Here is a 20,467-nt window from a genome sequence, read left to right on the forward strand (position 1 = left end):
AGTTTTTTTTATTTTTTACATAAAACATGCCACTGATCGATTAATATACTTTTAAGTAACAACTACGAGAAAAAAACAAGATTTAGAGTAAAAAAAACGGGCTGTGGTATTAAAGTGTTTTGAACATGCAACAATATGGAGATTTTTGTTGTTGTTGTCTAAATGGGAAAAATTTTATCACTATCATGTTTACACTGACATAGAATAGTAAAAATATTGAAAGTTTCCAAGTAGTTTAATAACCATATTTAAATTTAATTCTTAAAGTTTAGTTTTGCTTATTAAAAGTCTGCATTTTTAAGTGTTTGATTTGACCCCAAGTTCTTTGAAGGGTTAATTTTGTTTAAAATTCAAAGGTTATTTCTTAGATAACTGTGTATTAAAACTTTTAATGAATTCTTATGAATTTTTAAACTTTTTGTGAAAAAATTGAAATTTTTTAAAATTTGACCTTTGACCCAGTATTGCAAAATCCGATATTTACTACATTAGGTCCACAATGAAGGCAATTTAATAAATTTTATTAACATCTTTATGAATTTTTAAACTTTTTGTGCAGAAACGAAAATTGTTTAAAATTTGACCTTTCACCCAGCATTGCAAAATCGGATTTTTAGTTCATTAGTACCACAATGAAGGTAATTAAATAAATTTTATTAAAATATTTAAATAAATACTAATGTATTTTTAAACTTTTTATGAAGAAACGAAAATTTTGCAAAATTTGACCTTTGACCCTATTTTGCAAAATCGGCTCTTTATGTCATTAGGGCTACAATAAAGGAATTTTATCAAGTTTTATTAACATTTTTTAATAAATACTAATGAATTTTTAAACTTTTTGTGAAGAAACGAACATTTTTCAAAATTTGACCTTTGACCCAGCATTGCAAAATCGGTTCTTTAGGTCATTTAGGATACAATGAAGGCAATTTAATAAATTTTTTTAAAATATTTCAATAAATACTAATGTCTTTTTAAACTTTTTATGAAGAAACGAAAATTTTCAAAGTTTGACCTTTGACCCAGCATTACAAAATCGGGTTTTTAGGTAATTGGGGTCACAATGAAGGCAATTTGATCAATTTTATTAAAATATTTAAATAAACATTAATGTCTTTTTAAACTTTTTATGAAGAAACGAACAATTTTCAAAATTTGACCTTTGACCCAGTATTGCAAAATCAGTTTTTAGATCATTAGAGCCACAATAAAGGCAATTTAATAAATTTTATTAAAATCATTCAATAAATTCTAATGAATTTTAAAAATGTTTGTGAAGAAACGAAAATTATCAAAATTTGACCTTTGACCCAGCATTTCAAAATCTGACCTTTTGGGTTATCAAGGCCTTAATGAAAGCAATTCTTCCTTTCTATTATACACTGTAAGAAATTTAAGTATTTTTTCTTATTGAAGTGATGAAGATTTTTTAAGTGTTTAAAAGGTTAGGTTTAAAATGACCCCAGGTACCCTTAAGAGTTAATTGTATTCCTTTGTATACCCTTTCAAATAGCTGATCATTTCAATGACTCATTTTATAGGGAGCAGACAAGACAATATTTGTGTTTTTAAGGCCAGTGTAAACAGATTGTTTGAGATTATTTTAATACTAAAATATTGGCGATATGTTTACATATACATTAAATGTATTTAATTCTTTTTTTTTTTTTTCGTTAAATGTTTACCTAGCGCACACTGGATGAAACGTTTTCGTTTTTTTATTTTTATTTATTTAGTATTGCAGTTTTGAACAGAACACAAAAAATGTTTGGCCTGTGTTGTATATTGGGGCCACTCCTCGATATTAAGCCAGCAGCTATGAAAACAACAATAACTAAAATTAAGGTACAACATTGCCATTGTAACTAAGGCTGACTCGAATGTATGAACGAACAAACGACCGACCAAATGACTTGGCGGTGAACGACTTGAACTGAGAGAGCTGAGGAGCTGGCTAAACTGAAATGAAATGAGTAGTAGAGTGGATAAAATTTTATATTGAATTCATTGTTTGTTGGGGCGATCGACAAATATTGTTGATGTTGTTGCTGTTGTTGGATATAAACAACATTTTATGTTAGTGTCGTTGTTGTTGTTGTTGATGTTATTTATTAAGAATATAGAAATGAAATGCCCAAGTTTTGCTCAGAAAATCAACAAAAAAAAAAAACTATTAAAGTGAACTGAACACACACACATACACACAAACTCACTTACTTGCTTAGTGTTCACCACACGCTCTTTGAAAATTTTAAATAAATGAACAAAAAAATATTATATTTTTATAAAAAATTACAAATAAATTTAAAAAAAATACAAAAAAAGAGTAGTTGAGAAGAACAACAACAACAACCACTAAACAATCAGTGTCGTGAGGGACCCAAACCCAACAACAAAAGCCGGTTTATGGTGTGGCATGGCATTAATCGAAATTCAAAGCAAATCATATTGTAGGTAGACTTTTTTTTTTTAGTTGATCTTATGGATACTTTGAGAGAGAGAGATAGAGAGGGAAGAAAGAATGGTCAGACAGACAGACAGATATTTACAGATAGACAGACAAATGGGCAAATGAAACTTAACAGCAAAATAAAAAAAATTATATTGGTTGATGTACATTTAATACAAAAAAAATATAAGAAATAAAATATAAATTGTGGACATAAACTTTATAAAAAAAAGTATGGAAAGTAGACAACAGCAAATGAAAAAAACCCCAGAGAATATTAAATCATTACAATTCATTTTAAACAACAACTTAAAACACAACAATTGTCTGTTGATCTGCATATAAGAGTAACCACCAGTAACAGCGTTATTCTTCTCTGTTTCTGCCAAGGCGCTCAAAAGCAGGATCACAGAACAAAAATACATATAATAAAAAAAAGGAATGGCAAGGAAAGGGGGATTTTGCTTAACTTGAGCCCAATAATATTGAAAAATGTAATTTTTATGCCTTGGTTTTTGTAAAATGATCAAGCCAAACGCTGACCCTCTCTATACTATTTGTATTTTTAAAGCTTTCAAAAAAAAGAAACAAAAAATAAGCAAAACAGTAGCTTTAAAAATGTCATTTAGTATTTTTGTATTTTAAAGGAAATTATGTTTTAAATTTAAAAAAAGTTCCCCCTCTTCTTTAGCTACTGTTAAAAAAATTTATGTATTTTTATTGTTTTTTGGAAAATTTATTACTAGGACTCTATAGAGACAGCCATTGACTGTAGGATTAAAGAATTCTGTAGGCGAATTTAATGGATTTCTTTTTTTTCAAACTGGTTTTCTTTTCTAGATTGACTGAGGTTCATGACAAACAAAAATTTAGGGTGTTAAGTTGAGATTGGACAGCTGGTTTAATATTATTAAAGAAAAATATATAGCAATAAGATGAATTATTTTGTTCGATTTTTTGAAAAAAGGGGGGGAAATATTCTTAATAAAATTGTTATTATTAAAAAAAAGAAAAACTTTAAAGAATTTCAAAGGAATTCTTTAATGGACCGGTTAAAGTTGTTTTAGTTATAAAAAAGTTTTGTAATTAATTGACTAGATTTTTTTAAAACTTTTTTAAATTTATAGAAGTTTAGGAATTGCTTAAGGTTAAACTTAAAAAATACATGCTGCAGGGTCAAAATATAATTATATTATTCTAGAATATATACTCGCACAAGATTAAGTCATACATGTGCAGGGTTAAAGGTTAAACTTTTAAAAATTTGATATATTTCCTAAAAAGGGCAACAAATTCCTTTAAATTTTTTAATAGATTTAAAAAAATCTTTTGAAAAAAGTTAAATAAAGTCTAAATATTGAAATTTATTGTATTAATAACAGCAAAATGTAATTTATTTTTCTGCGGGGTCAAAGTTCAAATATTAAATAAAATTTCTTAACGAAAACTTAACGAATTCCTTTGAATTTATTAACAAATTTTAAGAAATCTTTAGAAAAAAGTTAAATAAAGTCTAAATATTGAAATTGATTGCATTAATAACATCAAAATCTAATCTATGTTTCTGTGGGGTCAAAGTTCAAATATTAAATAAAATTTCTCTGAAAACTTAAAAATTTTCCTACAAGTTTTTCAACAAATTTTAAATGAAACACTAAAGAAATAATTCCTGCACCTTTGGCATAGCAAAATCAAGTAAATTTAACCTAAGATCAAAGGTCAAATTTTAAAAAAATTAGATTTTTTCCCGAAAAAAGAAAGAGACAGATTATGAGAACAAGGTCTGAAGATTTAAATTTTGTGAAAATGTATACAGTTATCAAAGGTCAAAGTTCAAAATGTTTAATATTTGTACCAAGTACAATCTAAACTATTTGACTATAGGGTCAAAGTTCAAAATTACATCCGAACGGCTCTTTACTTTAAGTGAACTGGCAGTTATAATGTATACTGAACACATTGGAAGGTTACGGACACAGATACAGAATATGTCGGAAACTTTGAAACGCTGATCCCAGATAGAATATCTTGGTCAAGCGGAACATAAGAGCAAATACCCTTAGGAATCAGTTGCCTGAGTGGGCCTGAGGTTCTATGTTGAAGACCCAGAAACATAAATATACCACCGTTTACCTAATCATAACACAATCTTCCAGGCAGAAGTCCGAGCAATAAGGCAATGTGTACATTGGATTAGAATAAATATGGAGCACACAGGGCTTAATATATTTACCGACAGCCAGAAGGCAATTAGGGTGATATCAGGAGATAGAATTAAATATAAAACCGCATTGGATTGTAAGAAAGCTTTAACTGAATATTCTGCCAGAAGTAAGGTTTACATCACATGGTTACCAGGCCAATCGGCAGTAATAGCCTTAAAGTTAAGGGAGCTTGAGGTAGTTAACCTGATAAACGCAAAACCTTTCGACGCAACAAAAGCTGAATTAAAAATATGGATGAGTGAATCTCATAAGGCCTCTTGGAATAAAGAAACGGTGGGTAGAACCATAAAAAATCTATGGGGTGACCCTGATGAGAGCAAGATGAGCAAAATATTTTTTAAATTTTTAATAAATCCCATGATAAAGTTTATGGGTTTTTACAATTTTAGTAAAAAAAAACACAATAAACCCACTTAAGTAATTCAGTTTTGTTAACTAAGTTTATATACACCCTCTGGTTATCACGTTCATATTTGTTAGCAGCAACAAAAATACTATATATTTCTTTATAAAAAAACAATAAAGAAAAAACTTGGGTCAATAAATTAAAAAAAGAAACTAAGAAATATACAAAAAAAAAGTGAACTGAAAAATAATCTTAAACATTTAGGCCTAATAAACAATAACTCACGATTTTATAGCCAAACAATGGATGGAGGGGCCAACAGAAATGAAATTCCTTGAGAAAAAGGGTGTAGCTGGAGGAAACAATACAATAAATGCAACAAAAACATGAATAACATTAGGAAATCATTAAAATGGCCTAAACAACCAACAATCATCAACATCATCATCATCATCATATTTAATAATATTTTGTTGTGTGAGAAAATCAAAGTAAAAATTAAGAAAACAATGAATGAAAAATAAGTCAAGTTAAAGAAAGAAATTCCATTAAAGCTAAATTAGCCATGATTATCCCGCATTTTCTGTTTAAGCAAAGGCTAAACATACATTTGACTTTGTCAGCTTAAAAGTTAAGAACTTTTTGGTTGTTGTTGTTGTGATGATCTTGAAGGTTGCTTCTTCATGGCAGCCACCAAGATAATCACAGTAGCCATGAAAACTGCTACAGTAGAAAAAAAAAAACACTAGAGAAACACTATTAAAACTATTTAATGGTAAACGTGGCCGATTTTTCTTATATCCACTAGTTTTCTTTTGCTCGCTAGCAAGCACTATTGCATTGTCAGGCCTGGGAAATGGCCACAAACGAAACATCATCATCTCTCTGCAGCTTTTGGCTCACAACTATTGCATATTTTAAATAAATCCCTCGGGCTATTTAAACCAAACACACTACTACTACCAAATAACTGAACACTGAACACAGAGTCACAGAGTTAAAAATCTAAAGAAACCATATTGTTTATAAAGCGGTAGCAACAAGTCAACAAAAATTACAAATAAATCACATGGCCAATCATTCATACTAAAATAGCAGCAGCAGCAGTAGTAGTATGAGCAAAAGCTATACATTCAAACTCAGTCAGTCAGAGCGCATCATGATTATTAACGAATCCAGCTTTCAACCAACCACAGTTACACCTTCAGGAGGTCATACACTAAAATTTGCTATGTTTTGCTTTTTTCCCAATCTAAACTTATTATCTACAATTCGGTTTTTTTTTTTCGTTTCGTTTTGTTTTGATTTTCAATTTCACAGTTTCATTCCTGATCTTCTGTTTTAGTTACAGTTTACTTTAAATGGTATTTTTGTTAAAATATAAACATGGTTTTCTTTAACACATTTTTTAGGCTCTAAAACCTAAACTTGAAATATTGTAATTTAAAAAAAAAAACTTCAAAATCTTATTACAAAACTAAATTGCAATGTAGCAATCAATACAAAATAAATAAACAGAAATTATTTCCAAGTTGGCGTCAACCATATAAAAAAAAAAAAAAAAAAAACAAAATAATTCAGCCGGTTTTTACCTTCTCTGTGTAATATGAAGAAACAATAAAATTGTTTTAAACAGACTCCAAAACAAGGGGAAGGTATGCTAAAAGAAAGAGTTAAAAAACTGATCTTTCAGTTTTAGCCTCAAAATTTCTTAATCAATATTCTTTTAATGTTGTTATAATAAATCGTAATCTGTACCGAGTTAGCTTTCTAAAAACATCTTTAACATAAAAATCGCTAGAAATATTTTCATGTTATTCAAAATTTTCTTCTTACCTTTATATGTCCCTAACCATTTACAAAAGAAAACTTCCTAGGAATAGTAATATTCAATTTTGATCTTAATGTGATCCTAGGTCCATTTTTTTTGCTTTCTAAATCTTGAATGTTTTACTTTCTCAAAATTTCCTTAAACAAATACTAAATAAGACTTTAGAGTTTATGAAGTTAAGGTGTCCGAGTTTTGGGATAAGTGGGGATAAATAACGTGGTCCTCAACTAAGACCTCATGAAGCATATTCCATTCATATATTTGGATTCTGATCCCTTGTGAAGAACTCTTTACACTTCACGGAATAGTCAAAATTTTGGCAGGCAAGATCAGAAATATTATAAAAGTATCAATAGAAAATATCTACAGAAGATTTTACAGAAATCGCTAGATATTAAACCATCCACAACCGCTGACAAAAGTATAGAATATTTTTGAATATTCCCTAAAAAAAATTCTATATTAATTATAAGAAGTTATTGAGACAAGTTTTCCCGAAAACCTTTGAGTTCAAATCGGGGTTATAAACAAATGTCTATAGAAGATTTTACAGAAATCGCTAGATATTAATCTATATACAAACGCTGACAAAAGTATAGAATATTTTTTAATATTCCAAAAAAAATCTGTTTTAATTATAAGAAGTTACGATTCAATTATTAGCATTAGTATTATTATTCATTTCATTAATGTTCTGTAATTTATTTTTAGTAAAATTGCCGACAACTTTTCTTTTTTTTTAAAGATTTGTTTAAAGAATTTGTTAAAAAAATTAAGTTTGACCTTTGACATTTGTTGGAATGCTATTAATAATAAGTGAATGCCAACGCAGTCGGACTTAAAGGTATAAATGTTGTGGACTTCCAGCCAGAGATGCAACCAAGAAAATGATTGGCGGCGGTGGCGCAATATTTTTGGTCGGTGGCGGCTTATTATAGAAAATAACGGCGGCGTTTAAATTGTAGACTCAATTTAAATTTTTCTTCAAAAATTGACCGTATAATTCGCGGTCCACACTAGGAAACTTTTGTTGAGAAACTACATGTTAATTGCATTGATTTGTTTTTGTACGAATAAGAAGAATAACAAATTAAGTTTCCAAGGACGAGAAAATTCATACCGCGAGAGAGAGAGAGGAATGATATCTCTTTCTCTCACACACGAAATCAAAAGTTTCCTTGTGTAGACCATCACAGCATGTTATATTGAAAAATCTCTGTATAATAGTCTATTATATAGAAACCTTGTCTCTATATAAGTTTTTTCTTGAGAAAATGTTCATTATTAAAGTTATTTTTATGAAAAATTTAATTTATAACAACTTTTCACTATCTTAATATTAACACAATCAATTTGACATAAAAATTTAAATTAGTGTCAACTTCGTTCAATTGTTTACACTATTTTCTAAAATATTTGTGCGATTCCAACCTTTATCAGCGGCTACGTTTAAGCCTGCTTCCAGCTTAAAGACTTAACTTAAGAAGCAAAAAAAACACCAAAATATGGCAACTTTAATAACAAGCACAGAGTTGCATTCAATAAGTAAACAGTGCTGTCAGTTAAGCGGATTTATTTTCAGCTTAAAGAATTTTGGATAGATCGTGGCATCTTCTAAACATGGAAATACGTTTTGAATTTAAAAAAAAATCTTTAAAACAAGTAAAGTTTTTCTATAATATAGTCAGGGATCGATCCAATTCTTAATTGTTTAGACCGATTTTACATTTTTATATGATTTTTAAAAATAATTCTAAGATTATCTGGTGAAAATAGCAAAAAATTTAGAAGTTGCTTTTCAAATTTAAAGAATGGAGGCTTTAATAATTTAGTCAAATTTTTGTAGATCCAGTGTTGTCAAGCTAGTTTACCTTCTCTTTAGAGAAAAAACTCAAACTCAAAAGTAAAATCAATAAAGAGAAAAACTCAAAAAAAAAAAAACCTTAACTATATTGGGTACTTAAACCAATTTAAAAGATCATTTAGGTAGTCACAGTTGGAACTTAGCACCGCAGTAAAAAAATCTCTTTTTTTGCTTTAAACAAAATCAATGATAAATTTTTAAGAAAAAAAAAAAAAAAAAAACTCTACAAAAACAACCTATTAAAGTAAAAAACAAAGACAAAATTTTGAAAGCAAGTTGCAATTTAAAATTATTACAATAATGCAGCGCCCTCTTTTTTTCAGGAATACATACTATATGCTGCAGCAGCACATACTACTACTATTATTGCTGCTAAAATAAGGCAATTTTCTTTTTGCATTTTTTATATTTTTTTTTTTTTTGCTCCAAACATTTCACCATAAAAACTTAATTTCCCACAGTATGAGTTGTAGTTTTTTTATATAAACTTTTGCAATATCTTGTTCCTTTTTTCAATAAATAAACAAATAGAGGTGTTTAACAACGCGCCACCACTTACCTTCTGGACACTTGCACTCATATGTTAAACCAGTTGATCGACATGTGCCACCATTTTGACATGGTGACGGTGAACATGGTACATATTTTGATTCACAATTTTTACCAGTATAACCAGCAGGACACATGCATCTGTAAAAATAAGTAGAGGAAGAGTTAAATTTAGTTAAAATATTATAATTTTTTTCTATATATATTTAACTTTCATAAAATAATCATAATAAAACGTGCTAAAAATTGTGAAGGAAGTATGTAAATAATAATTTTACAGAGTTTTTAAAATTTAATAATAATATTGGAAAAAATTAATTGGCAATTTAGGGGGGGCTTAAGTTAATTTAATTAAAATTGGTTTTATTTTGATAATTTCCTAAAATTTTGATAATTTCCTAAATTTCCTTAACAATTCCGCTTAATTATTTTCAAATTAAAATTTTTTTTATCAATATATTAGCTGTAGGGGTTTAAAAGAAAAACGTTAAACCGAAATTTTAAAACCTATAAACTTTCACACAATTTTGAAAACCTTGTACTCAGTTATACATATTTAATTATTAAAATTAACAAAAAAAAAAAACTACTTCTCAGGCATGAGTTTAACACAAAGATCATTAAATAGTCATATATCATTAATAATTTTTTTCCAACTCTTCTTCTTTATATTTTTAAAATAAAGTGTTGCCAATCATATTAAAAATACACTATAATATTTTATAATTTTTTTTGTATAAATAATATTAATTTCATTAGATATTTTTTATTATTTTTATGCTGATGCTTGGCATACTGATAATTAAGTTTATGAACCCATGAACTAATAATTTTCTAATTTCGTATCTATTAATTATCACAACATGTTAATAAATAAAATCCAAACAAAAACTACATTAACTTTAGAAAAAAAAAACAGAACCTGATTTTGTTGTAGTAGAGATGGATGATTCCGTCAAATATTGTGGATTGTATGATGGGAAATGATGTTTGTTTGATTATTGTAAATATATTATGAATAAAAAGATAAAAATAACAATGAGATTAAAACTTAAACAGTTGGAAACAAATAAATAGATTTAAATCAAAGTTTTTTTGTAAAGTAAAACGTAAATGTTAAAAGTGACAGGCTTATAGAAAGCATAAGGTAACCTTTAAATTTCATTACAAAGTTGCCACTATAGAAAAAAAAAGGAATCGGCAAACAAATTTCAATTTTACTTTAAGTTAACCATTTAATATTATTGATATTCTTTTAGTTTTGCTTTTAAGTTAAATTATTTTGAAGAAATTTGCCACAAATACCTATTATTTTACCCTTAACTGTTTTTTTTTTGATTTGAAAATAAACCATTAACTTTAGGATTTTATTATGCATGTCAAAATTTACTAATTTTTAATTTGTATCAAAATAAAATTTTAATTTTTATACTTTTAAAAGCAGTCTAGAAACTTTTAAGTTAGATGTTTATTGTAACAAAGATTCATTTAACGGTAATGTAATAAAATCACTAAAATATGATAACTTTAAGGACAAACACAGAGTTGCTTTCAATAACTAAACACAATGTTGTCAATTAATCTCAAAAAGTTTTATATAAAGATTTCTTTAACAGAGACGTAATAAAACCATTAAGATATGGTAACTTTAAGAACAAACACAGAGCTGCATTTAACAATTAAACAGTATTGTCAATTAGGCTTTAAGGAATTTAATTCTAAGCTTTGAAGTTTAATGTTTATTCTAACAAATATATCTTTAACTGCAACGCAATAAAATCACTAAAATATGGTGACTTTAAGAACAAACACAGAGCTGCATTTAACAATTAAAGAGTGTTGTCAATTAAGCTTTAAGGAATTTTATTCTAAACTTTCAAGTTAAAAGTTTATTGTAACAAAGATTTCTTTAACTAAAATATCGTAACTTTAAGAACAAACACAGAGTTGCATTTAACAACTAAACAGTGTTGTCAATTAATTTCAAAAGTTTATTTTAACAAACATTTCTTTAACTAAGACTCAATAAAGTCACTAAAACATGGTAACTTTAAGAACAAACAAAGAGTTGCATTTAACAATTAAACAGTATTGTCAATTAAACTTTAAGATATTTTATTTTAAGCTTTAAAGTTAACTGTTTATTGTAACAGGGATTTCTTTAACGGAGACGCAATGAAATCACTAAAATATGGTAACTTTAAGAACCAATACAGAGTTGTATTTAAGAACTAAAGAGTGTTGTCAATTAAGTTTTAAAGGATTTTATTCTTAAAGCTAAATTAAAGAATGACAAAACTAAATGGAATCTAAAGAAATTATCACAAAATCGATTGAAACAGTAACCGCAGAATTGAAACCATTCCAAACGATATATTTAGCAGTCGTCTTTGTCTATATGCCGCATTCTACGCGGCTGTCAGAACAGTAGAATCAAAGTAGTTGTGTGATGCAAGTTACAATCACAAAATGCCTTGACGCGTAGAATGCTAAAAGTAAGTCTACTTTCTACTTTTGTAAGCGTCATAAGCGGCTCATGAACATGTCAGGTGGTTTCGGTAAGTAATACTCTATTTTTAATGCGTATTTATCAATTTTAATGAACTAAAACGAGTTGCATTTTGGAGATATAAACAAAAAACGGGAATTTCTTAATGAAAAAAGCAAAACATTTACGCTTTAGATGCGTTGCAAGTAACTTTATGCTTTGTACGCGAAGAAGGTATGAAAAGCACGCAATGTTCTGACGCGAAAACGCGTAGTATGGACCTCCTGCTTTACTTTGTATAACTGTCAAAAGCAAGGTTGGCAAGCATTATCGTTAAGCTACCGTTGCCGCTAAAATAACTTTTTAGCACTACTACCGTTAATGCTAAAATACCAATAATGTTATCGCCAAAATATCGAAATATCGATATCGAAGTAAGTGAACATACCGACAACCCTAAGACGCCATTATCGAAATAAATACCGATAACACAAAGATACCGTTACCGTAATAAGCCGAAATATCGATACGGCTTAAAATAGCAATTAATCAACATTTGACCTTTGACCCGGCAGGGAAATGTCATAGATTCGTGCATTATTGGGAAGTATTCAACAAAAATATTTCAATACGATTCGGAACATAATTTTTTGAAATTTTTATATTAAAACTAAGACCCAATAGACTCAAATCTTTTTTTGAATTATAAAAACTTCAATTATTAAGAAATCTGACCTTTACTTTTTAAAAAAGTTTTTGAAATAATGAAATATTCTTAAATTTTTCAAATTTGCACAAATTTTGAATAAATTTAAAATTTTATTAGAACGAAATAATATCAGCGCTCTTAATTAAATTGCCACAAAGTAGCGATGACACATACCAATGACAAATAGACACAACAATGGCGACAATGACACTGACATTAACACTGTTGACAAGAAAAAAAATTAGTAAACTTTAACAAACAAATTTGTTTATATTGACATTTGGGGAAATAAATAAGAAAATAAATAAATAGAGATAAGATTTTGAAAATAAAATTTATGGTTAAATTATACAAAATACAACGAAAAATTAAATATGCTAATTTTTTTCTTTAAAGGTTTCTTTCTTGTGAAGTTCTGTAGGGTTTTGCAGCACAAGATAAGAGCGTCGTCGTCGTCTTTTTTTTTTTTTTTCTTCAGCCTAAACATGTGTATTTTAACACCCAGAGAAAAAAACGTAACAAATTTGTTTTTAAAACTAAAATAAAATAGAAATGAAACCAAAAAAGCCACCGGAAATGCTGGGGTTTTGAAAACAAATCAAATTTGAAATGTGTTGATGTGTTATTTATGTAACCGTAACTTAAAGCTGCATGTTTGATCATGTCTAAAGTGGCTAAATAAATGAATGATTAATGAAAGCTTTAAATAAATTTTAGTTTCTATTGTGTATATTTGTTATAATTTTATTTATTTAATGTGGTTTTTGTGCATGAATCAATATTTTTTGTTTAAGTCGATTTTTTCTTTATTTTTTGTTAATTTATTTGAATTTTTTGATTTATATAAAATGTTTTATTTATTTTAATTAGTTGTTCACAAAAAAAAAACAATCAAATTTAAATAAACTTTTTTTGTTTTTTAACAAAAAGCTATACGTGTGTGTATCATAAATTAGCAGACGATCGATTTTTTTGTTGGTTTCGTTGCTTTGTTGTCAATTTGTTAAACATTCATGAATTTTCAAATTCAATAAAATATAACGAATTTGTTCAGTTTAGCATTGTTTTTGCTTTTTTCGTTTTTACTATTCATATGCAAATATTATTAAAATATAAAAAAAGATGAAACAAATAAAATATAACGACAATACCAAAAGTCAAGATAAATCGTTTTTAAATAGCCATTAATTACACAAATTTCTTTGATCTTTTTTTTTTTTTTTTTTTTTTGTTTTGGTTTTAGCATTTAGTTTAAACAAAATGATTTAATAATATCTTTATATAAACAAAGGTGTTTTTTATTTTGTTAAATTTAAATCAAACAGAGTGGTAGCTTTTAAAGGGAGGTAATCATAGTTGGACTTACTGATAGGATCCATGAGTATTTAAACAGGTGCCACCATGTTTACAGGGATTATTGTTGCATTCTTCGACATCATCTATACAGGTGTTGCCCTTAAATCCTGTTGGACATATACATTTGTAGCTAGTTCCGCCTGAAACTGAGGTGCAAGTACCACCATTGCGACAGGGTGATGTTGCACAAATATTTTTCGTTTCACAATGTTTTCCTGTAAAAATATTTATGAAATAAAATTAATAAATTTGCTTTTAAATTGATGTAATATAAATTACAATCTGGCAACCTTAAACTATGTACACTTGGATGATAACAGTGTTAACATCTTGGCGTTTTTATGGCTAATTGTTGTTTAATACTATTTCATAATTTTTGGTTAAAATTGATTCTATAAAAATAAAATTTGTTTTATTTTTATTAAAATACCAAGAAATATTTTGATTTTTTCATTGATTTTAATAAAATTTAAATAAAAACTTTTATTAAGGTTTAGTAATGATATTGAGACCTTGGGACTGAAATAAACCCAAGTGCTGTTAAGGTTTAATTTAAACAATTTACTCCAAAGTCCTGAAGAAGGTCTTAATTATTTCATTTTATTTTTGTCGAAAGCGGTATTGAAAGGGTTAATACTTTTCGACTGGTTATGAAAGGGTTAATGTTAAATAATTTCGGCGAAACCTTCTAATAATATTCCTCTAACAAAACATAAATTTGCATTAAAAAAACCTAAATTATAATTTTGCAAACGATCGCGAAAAAAAGTTCAGATATTAAACATTTGATAGCGATTGTGTAAGGATTAAGGTTTTATAATTTCGGCGAAATCTTGAGTAGATATTTCTAAGGCTTTCAGTAATAATATTTTGAATTTATTTTATTGAAACATAAGATTCTTTGCATTTTAAAAGAAAATTTCTAATTTTAGACCCTTGACAACGATCGTGAAAGGGTTAAAGTTTTCTAATTTAGGCAAAATCTTCAGTAAATATTTCTTGGGAATTTGTAAATAACATGTTGAGTTTATTTTATTGAAACATTAGATTCTTTGCATTTTAAAGAAAAAAGTTAATGTTAGACATTTGACAGCGATCGTGCAAGGGTTAAGGTTTTTCGATTTCAGTGAAATCTTTAGTAAATATTTCTTAAGAATTCAATAATAATAATATGAAATTTTTTTTATTGAAACATTAGATTCTTTGCATTTTAAAGAAAAATTTGAATATTAGTTATTTGAAAGCGATCGTGGGAGGGTTAAGGTTTTCTGATTTAGGCGAAATCTTTAGTAAATATTTCTTAGGACTTTGTTAATAATATTTTGAGTTTATTTTATTGAAACATTTGATTCTTTGCGTTTTAAAAGAAAATTTCTAATATTAGACCTTTGACAACGATCGTGAAAGGGTTAAGGTTTTTCAATTTCGGCGAAATCTTCAGTAAATATTTCCTAGGCTTTCAGTAATAATATTTTGAATTTATTTTATTGAAACATTAGATTCTTTGCATTTTAAAGAAAAATTTTAATGTTAGACATTTAACAGCGATCGTGCAAGGGTTTAGGTTTTCCGATTTCAGTGAAATCTTTAGTAAATATTTCTTGGGAATTCAATAATAGTAATATGAATTTGTTTTATTGAAGCATAAGATTCTTTGCATTTTAAAAGAAAATTTCTAATTTTAAACATTTGACAGCGATCGTGCAAGGGTTAAGGTTTTTCAATTTAGGCGTAATCTTTAGTAAATATTTCCTAGGCTTTCTTAAATAATATTTTGAATTTATTTTATTGAAACATTAGATTCTTTGCATTTAAAAGAAAAATTCTAATGTTAATTATTTGAAAGTGATCGTGTGAAGGTTAAGGTTTTCGGATTTAGGCGAAATCTTTAGTAAAAATTTCTTGGGAATTCAGTAATAATATTTTGAATTTTTTTTAATTGAAACATCTTTTTTCTTCTATTCTTGACATTTTAAAGAAATTTTCTAATGTTAGATCCTTGACAACGATCGTGAAAGGGTTAAGGTTTTCTGATTTTGGCAAAATCTTTAGTAAATGGTTTGTACGTATTCAGTAATATTATTCTGCATTTATCTTATGAAAACATAATATTCTTAGTAGGGTTCTATAGTTGAAACGAAAAGTCGACTTTTCGATATTTTGCAGTTAGTTAAAAGTCGACATTTCGACTTTTTGCATTAAATGAAAATTCGATTTTTCGACTTTTCGAACTTTTTTCATTTAATTAGAAGTCGACTTTTAGTATTTTATAAATAGTTGACTTTTCGACTTTTTCCGAATTTTTTTAACTTTTTCCGACTTTGTTAAAATTTTCGACTTTTTGACTATTTTCGACTATTTTTTGACTTTTTTCGAGTTTTTCCGACTATTTCAGAGTTTTTGACTTTTTTCCACTTTTTTAAAATTTTCAACTTTTTCTACTATTTTCGAGTTTTCGACTTTTTCCGACTTTTTACGACTTTTCGACATATCGACTTTTTTGGACTTTTCGCCTTTTTCGACTTTCCGACTTTTATTTACAAAGTCGACTTTTTTCATAGACGATAGTCGAGTTATCGGCTTTTCTGGAACATTATAGTCGACTTCGACTTTTCTACTTTTTCGACAAAAAGTCGATTGTTCGATTATTCGAAAGTCAATTTATAGTACCCTAATTCTTAGCATTTTTTAGAAATAATCCTAAATTAGACATTTGACTGCGATCGTGCAAGGGTTAAAGTTTTCCGATTTTAGTAAAACCTTTGCTATATGCTTCACATGAATTCAGTAATAATATTCTGTAAAAATTTTATCAAAATCTTATTATTTATACAATGTATTTCGAGTATTTTATAGAAAATTCTTTAAAATATTTCAAAATTAACTTTTTTAAAGTGATCGTTTGGGAATTAATATGTTCAGATTTTTCTAAAATCTTTTGTAAAAAGTTCCTTTAGCATCAGTTATAATATTCTCAAGTTATTTGATCAAAATTTGCTTTTCCATACACAAAATTATCTTTATTTCAAAAATTTGTTTTTTTTTTCGAGAGCGATCGTGATCTTAATATTGGATTTCTTGAGGTATTCTAACTCTAACACTTGAAAATGATCTCTCTCCGGATTAAAAAATACTTAATTTTTTGCAATATTTAAATAAAAATCTTTACCTGTATAACCATTAACACAAGCACAAGTATATTCATCCAAAGATTTTAGATTACAGGTGCCACCATGATGACAGGGCGATGAATCACAGGCATTGGGGACTTTAATTTCACACAAAGATTCAGTATAACCAATAGGGCAAACACAAGAAATGCCCAATGTGCGATCATTGCGATAGGACACCTGACAAGTGCCACCATTTTGACAGCGACCGGGACCGGTAAGACAGGGATTCGGAAATTCACAATAATCTCCTACAAATTTTGAACTGCAGCTGTAATTAGAAAGAAGAAAAATAAAATTAAATAAATATGATAAATATTTAATGAAAGGAAGACAATATGTGCAATAAATATATTAAATAAAAATGTTGTGTATAAACTTTCTACAATTTATACAACAGCCCCACGCATGATAATGAACGGATGGGGATAGATGGATGGTTGGTTGTATGAATCAATGAAGTTTTCTCATACAACACTTTTAATTTAATAATTGGCATTCTGTACTTATACACAACATTACAGAAATAAACCAATAAAAAAAATAAAATTAAATTAATCAAATAAAATGAAAGAAGAAAAAAATAAATAAAATAACAGAGTAAACATGTTGGTATGTTGAACATTACTGGTCCATTACAAAAATTAACAGCTACAGGTGGCACTGGTTTAACACGTTTAATAAGATTATTTAAAAAAAAGTTTTCTCAACAACTATGCCAAATTGATTAACATACACTACTTTACTTTCTTTAAGAAAAATTAAAAAAAAAATAATCTAAATAGTTAAAAATGTACAAATTTTCTCTGGTTGCCTAAAATCCGTTTTGTCTGGCTTTAAAAGACAGACTGTTTCAAATTGCTGCACTGACAAATTTACGAAAACAAAATACACACTTAATGGTCATTTAGAGGATCAGTTAGTTAGTTAGTTTGTACGTCTAGTAGTCATCAAAAAGTATTTCTTTTCAAATGTCTTAAAGAAAAGAAAAAAAATTAAAAGAAAATGTTTTTATACCTCTCCTGAGAAAACATCATCAACGCTAATTATAAAACGTTTTGGTATGATTTCCTCGGAACTAGTAACAAACCACTCTACCTACTACTACTACTGCTACTATGGCTAACAAACACGACGCACTTTATATGCCATCAAAACAAAAATTGTATGCGTGCAACATATATGCCATCGTCGAAAGAAATCACAGCACCAGTAGTAGCAGTAGTAGCTTCAACATTTTAGTTGTTGCAATCAGCCACAACAACAAATATTTTTACTCCTTTTTAGCAATGAGTTACAGTAGCAAATCATCATCATCATCATCATCATCATGATCGTCAGTTAAGCGGCTGTCGTCATCATCTTGGTCTTCTTAGTTTAGCTAAAACATTTCAGTAGCTTCTTGTTTGCAACGAGAGTAGAGTAGAGTACCTCATGGATGCTAATATTTAACGTGGGTTTTATAGACAAGTTTTAAACAAAGTCTGTTGGTATATTTGGAGTATGTATGTAAGTTTGTATTTGTTTAATATGTTGCATGCCATTCCTTCTTTAGTTATAGACAAGTTAAGAGTTGGAAAATATACAATATTGTATCAAGAAATAAGAAAACATGAATCTCAAAAAGATCCGCTCACAAAGTTTATAATAGATAGATCTTATATATATATAAACTTACTACAGATGTAGATGAATATATAGCAACACTCATAGAAATAATATTAGTAAAGGAATAATAGGACAAATATATCTCATTTTGTTATTACCTTAGTTTAAAGTCATTATTCTTGAATTCTCGATCAATTTTGTTAAAATAAATTTAGAATATTGTTACTTGATCTATAACAAAACTTTGCAAAAAATGTCACGATCGCTGTTAAAGTTATAGTTTGGTATAACTTGGGATTTCATTTGTGGGCTGTAGTTTAAAGTCATTATTTTAGAATTCCTGATTAATTTTGATATAACAAATGCAGAAAACTGGTACTTAATCTGTAAGGAAACTTTGCTACAAATTTCGCTAAAATCGGAAGTCTTTAACCCCTGCACGATCGCTGACAAAGTAAAATTTAGGAATATTTGCGGATTTTTCTAGTTTAAAGCCGCTATTTTTGAATTTCTAATCAATTTTGTTAAAACCTATTCGGAATATTGTTACTTCATCTATAAGAAAACTTTGCTAAAAATTTCACTAAAACTGGAAGTTATTAACCGCTGCACGATCACTGTCAAAGTTATAGTTTGGTATATTCTGGGATTTTATTTGGGGACTTTAGTTTAAATTGATTATTTTGGAATTCCCGATCAATTTTGATATAACAAATGCATAAAACTGTTACTTAATCTTTAATGAAACTTCTCTAAAATCGGTCGTCATTAACTCCTGCACGATCACTGTCAAAGTAAAATTTAGGAATATTTGCGGATTTTTCTAGTTTAAAGCCGCTATTCTTGAATTTCTAATCAATTTTGTTAAAACATATTCGGAATATTGTTACTTCATCTATAAGAAAACTTTGCTAAAAATTTCGCTAAAATCGGAGGTCATTAACCCCTGCACGATCGCCGTCAAAGTCAAAGTTTGGTATATTTTCGGATTTCATTTAGACATAATTTCCTAATTATTTTGGATATAACAAATTCTGAAAATTTTTACTTGATCTAAAAGAAAACTTCGTTAAAAATTTCACTAAAATCTGAAGTAATTAACCCTTGCACGATCGCTGTCAAAGATAAAATTTGGGATTTTTCTATTTAAACTTATCAATAAGCAGATTTTAATAAAAAAAATAATTCAAAATATTATAACAGTAACCATAAGAACTAGTTACTAAAAATTTTATGAAAATCCTAAAACCTTAACCCCTTCAAGATCACTAACAAAAGTAATACTATGGAAAAATTATGAAAATATTCTTTAAAATAAGAGAAATAAATATTAGTCGCAGTATTTGATAAAATTTTTTCCCTAGAAAATATTTTAAAAAATTTAACATAAATAGGAAAACATTAACCCTTTCACGATCGCTGTTAAAAGCCAAAATTGCATTGTTACTTATTACAAAAAATATTATACTGAATTTATAGAAAATTTTCACTAAACCTTAAAATTGAGACAAAACAAAACATTTTCTTTTACACGATTGCTAACAAAATGAAATTTTGCAATATTTTGGACTACTAAAATTGCAAAACCTTTCAAGATCACTCCCAAAAAGTTAAAATCACTAAAGATTTTACTGAAATTGCAAAACCTTAAACTTTTCACGATCACTCTCAAAATATACATTTTGTAACCTTACACAAAGTAATATTATCTTGGAAATGTTCACTAAAGATTTCATTGAAATCGCAGAACATTAACCCTTACACGATCGTTGTCAAAAGTTAAATCGATCGCCATCAAAAGTAATATTATTTTAGAGTTTTATTTTGAAGTTTTCTCTAAAGTTTTTTGAAACTTTTCACTAAAAATTC

General features: G+C 27.7%; 1 protein-coding gene across 1 annotated transcript in view; it reads right to left on the reverse strand.

Annotated features, from left to right (window-relative positions):
• The window catches only part of LOC119604598 (neurogenic locus Notch protein), a 77,428-nt gene that overhangs the window by 17,438 nt on the left and 39,523 nt on the right, over window positions 1-20,467 (reverse strand). Inside the window, exons 3-5 of the mRNA XM_037957323.1 lie at window positions 16,990-17,261; window positions 13,831-14,035; window positions 9,278-9,408 (exon numbers count right to left, since the gene is read on the reverse strand). Coding sequence (XP_037813251.1) covers window positions 9,278-9,408; window positions 13,831-14,035; window positions 16,990-17,261 — 608 coding nt within the window. The remainder of the gene's footprint in view (window positions 1-9,277; window positions 9,409-13,830; window positions 14,036-16,989; window positions 17,262-20,467) is intronic.

This window comes from Lucilia sericata, unplaced genomic scaffold (assembly GCF_015586225.1).
Source record: "Lucilia sericata isolate MDLA Ls3-8-SP2 unplaced genomic scaffold, ASM1558622v1 Contig000407F_arrow, whole genome shotgun sequence".
NCBI lineage: Eukaryota > Metazoa > Arthropoda > Insecta > Diptera > Calliphoridae > Lucilia > Lucilia sericata.